Below are 2927 nucleotides of genomic sequence, written 5' to 3' on the forward strand. Positions count from 1 at the left end.
CCCTTTTGTTATGACTGTCCGGTATTTTGGTTCTGGTTTTAGTTTCATTCGTAGTGGACAACGTCGAAAAGACCATCTTATCCTTACAATGTCTGGACACGTGGGCATTTGGGTGGTGTTATTTTCATAGTAATTTAGGGGTATAATTGTGATGAGTGATGAAGGTGGAATTAATTAATCATAATTTGATAATTAAATTGGGTTTCAATTTCAATGGTAGGCCCTGGCATAACCACGCTGTCATGCCATAACACATATATTTATCTTTAGTTGAGATGATAATCTTTGTTTAAAAAAAAAAAAAAATATATATATATATATATATATATACACACCAATAATAGGATAAGCAAAATAAAATCCCTTATTCCTTGAGGATTGAGCTGACAAACGTTGGTTAGAGCTAATGATGATCATAACTAATAGATTGCGTGATAGTAAGGATTAGTAAATTTTCTTTCTTCTTGCTTGTTAAAACATTCATCCTCAACAAAATACTATTTTTCCTTGTTAAGAATTCTGAAAATAATTTGCATATATGCAATTTTTTTATAAGTGAATACGGATATGTAAATGGGGAAAAATTCACAGGAATCCCATAGTGCTCTACCAAAAAAGAAAAAAAAGAAAGAAAGAACGAAAAGGAATCCCATAATGGGGCACCCATAGACAAGGTTTCCTAATATCTGAGGAAATAAGACATAAAAAACAAAAGCTAATACAAAGTGTGAGCTCAAGAGACAAATGAGTGGGTAAGCACTACAAAAAGTAAATGACAGCACTCAAAAAGGGTTGAAGGGAAAATAAATTCTCTCAAATTTCTAAAATGCAAAACAATATCTATATTCTTAATAGAAAAATAATCTGCATATTTTAGGCCTAGCAGATAAAAAAAAAAAAAAAAACCAGTCACAAGTACTCCTAACCTAAAGTTTCATCACAAAATAAAAACATCTAAGTGAAAAACAATGTCAATTTTCCTAAAAACAAGCATAAGCTCAATATGCACTTTTTAACATAAGCAAGTAAGATCCTTATAATTAGCCTTCTGAGAATCCAAGAAATTCCTCTTATAGATCCTTATTAGAAGAATATGACTAGCATTCTAGCACTTCAAATTAGTCACTGCTTCTGATCTGAACTGCACAACAACGAAGTCCTTCTAATCTCCTTTTAGATATGATCTATAAAGGGACTGATTTTCTTCTTTCTGCTTTTTGTACATTGACATGGCTCTCTACAAGCAAAACGATAACAAATAGTCAGAAAAATCTCACAAGTGGCATTTTAGGTTGTGAAAAAATGATATACAATTATTTTCTTTTCGTAAATCAATTTATTTACTTTTTTTTTTCCAAAACTTGAGGAGGGTGGATATGACTCGACACCTTATAGCGAAATTAAATGTGAAATTACCGTTAAGTTATGCCTACATATTTAAAAAAACCGATTCATTTGGGCGAGGAAGTAGAGAACTTGGAATAGAATTAGAGGGAATCATTATGGGTCCTATAACCTCCTCCTATCAACCAAAGAGGTAGAGATTTCAATCTTGTTTTGTTAGTGTTAATTTAAACTTAACACCAAATAAAATAAATGCTTTAAATAAATATTAGAGTTTTTTTTTTTTTTTTTACATGATCATCTTCATTAGTGCCAATACCGGGATTCTTCATCAATATCTCTTGGCACTAGTCAAAAGTCCCCGTTTCAGTAAGCTCTTTTGAAATATTAGCAATAGAGAGGTAATAAGCAGCCAAAGCCCCATCACTATGATCATCACCAACATCCTTGGAAACTTCATGCTTCGGCTCATCAGGAGGTGACACTTGGCGGCCAACAGGATCCTGCCACGTGTCACTTGTCTGAGTTTTGTGCTCCTCGCATTCATCTCCGTGCTTCTCTATTTCTTTCTTCAGTTCATTCTTATCACTTTCTCTGTGATCTTCTTTGCCATACATAATTTGTACTCCTGATTTCCATGTATCGAGGTCTTGTTAATGTGATCATATTGGTACTCGTACTTATCACTGTAGCTATATCTGGTCCTACTATCCTCTGGGCTATCCGGTTCCGGACTTCACGGCAGCGACCGATCTCGTTCCGACACGACTATTTTGGACTTTAAACGAGCAGGACGAGGTTCTGCATCAATAATCGACCTTATGCGTATTAAAAAATAAACTATGGTAGTTTTTGATATCTTATAGAATTTTTATTTTTTTATTTTTTAAAGAGCTTTTCTAATAATAAATTACAATAATTTTTTATTTTTAACTTGTCAAATCTTTATAAATAAAAAAATAATACTACCGTAGAATTAACTTGACAAAAAAAAACTCCTTAATTTTTAATATAATTTTTATTAATAGTTCTGGGAATTGTATTCCACCAGTTGGATACTTTTTTCACGCTCTAACATAGAATTCTCCGTTAAAGAATCGTTGTTTTCTTTTAACACAACCACGGATGTGGGGTGGGAAAGTATTGTTTGTAAAGAACCCAGAAGAAGAAGGAAAGGACAAAATTAGTACATGAAAGAAGAATAGTACTTAAAAGTAAAATAGTACATGAAAGAAAAATTGTACGTGAAAGAAAATTGCACGTGAAAGAAAAATAGTACGTTAAAGAAAAATAGTACGTTAAAGAAAATATTTGGTACAATCCAACAAAAAAGAAATCCTTTTTTGGCCAGAATTATTAGAAGGGAAAGATCTTGCTTATGCAAAACTATGGCTTCTTCTTACATCACTCTCCCAAGCTTTGAGTCCTATTTTCTCAGCGGAAAACATCTCTCCGAAATTCGTCGTATGAAATCCAATTTAACAACTTACAAACCTCAATCTCCACAAAGCCTACGACCATGTGCAAAATTCAATCTCTTCGAAATCCTGGGAGGCAGAGGACTTTGCAACGGCGAAGAGCGT

The 2927-nt window shown here is 33.0% G+C and overlaps 1 protein-coding gene across 1 annotated transcript in view; it reads left to right on the forward strand.

The window, feature by feature from the left end:
* The first annotated feature begins 2732 nt into the window (after positions 1-2732).
* LOC21384986 (NAD(P)H-quinone oxidoreductase subunit S, chloroplastic) overlaps positions 2733-2927 on the forward strand; it is a 480-nt gene continuing 285 nt past the window's right edge. The window contains exon 1 of the mRNA XM_010095133.1: positions 2733-2925. Coding sequence (XP_010093435.1) covers positions 2733-2925 — 193 coding nt within the window. The remainder of the gene's footprint in view (positions 2926-2927) is intronic.

Source organism: Morus notabilis, unplaced genomic scaffold (genome assembly GCF_000414095.1).
Source record: "Morus notabilis unplaced genomic scaffold, ASM41409v2 Scaffold1691, whole genome shotgun sequence".
Taxonomy (NCBI): Eukaryota; Viridiplantae; Streptophyta; class Magnoliopsida; order Rosales; family Moraceae; genus Morus; species Morus notabilis.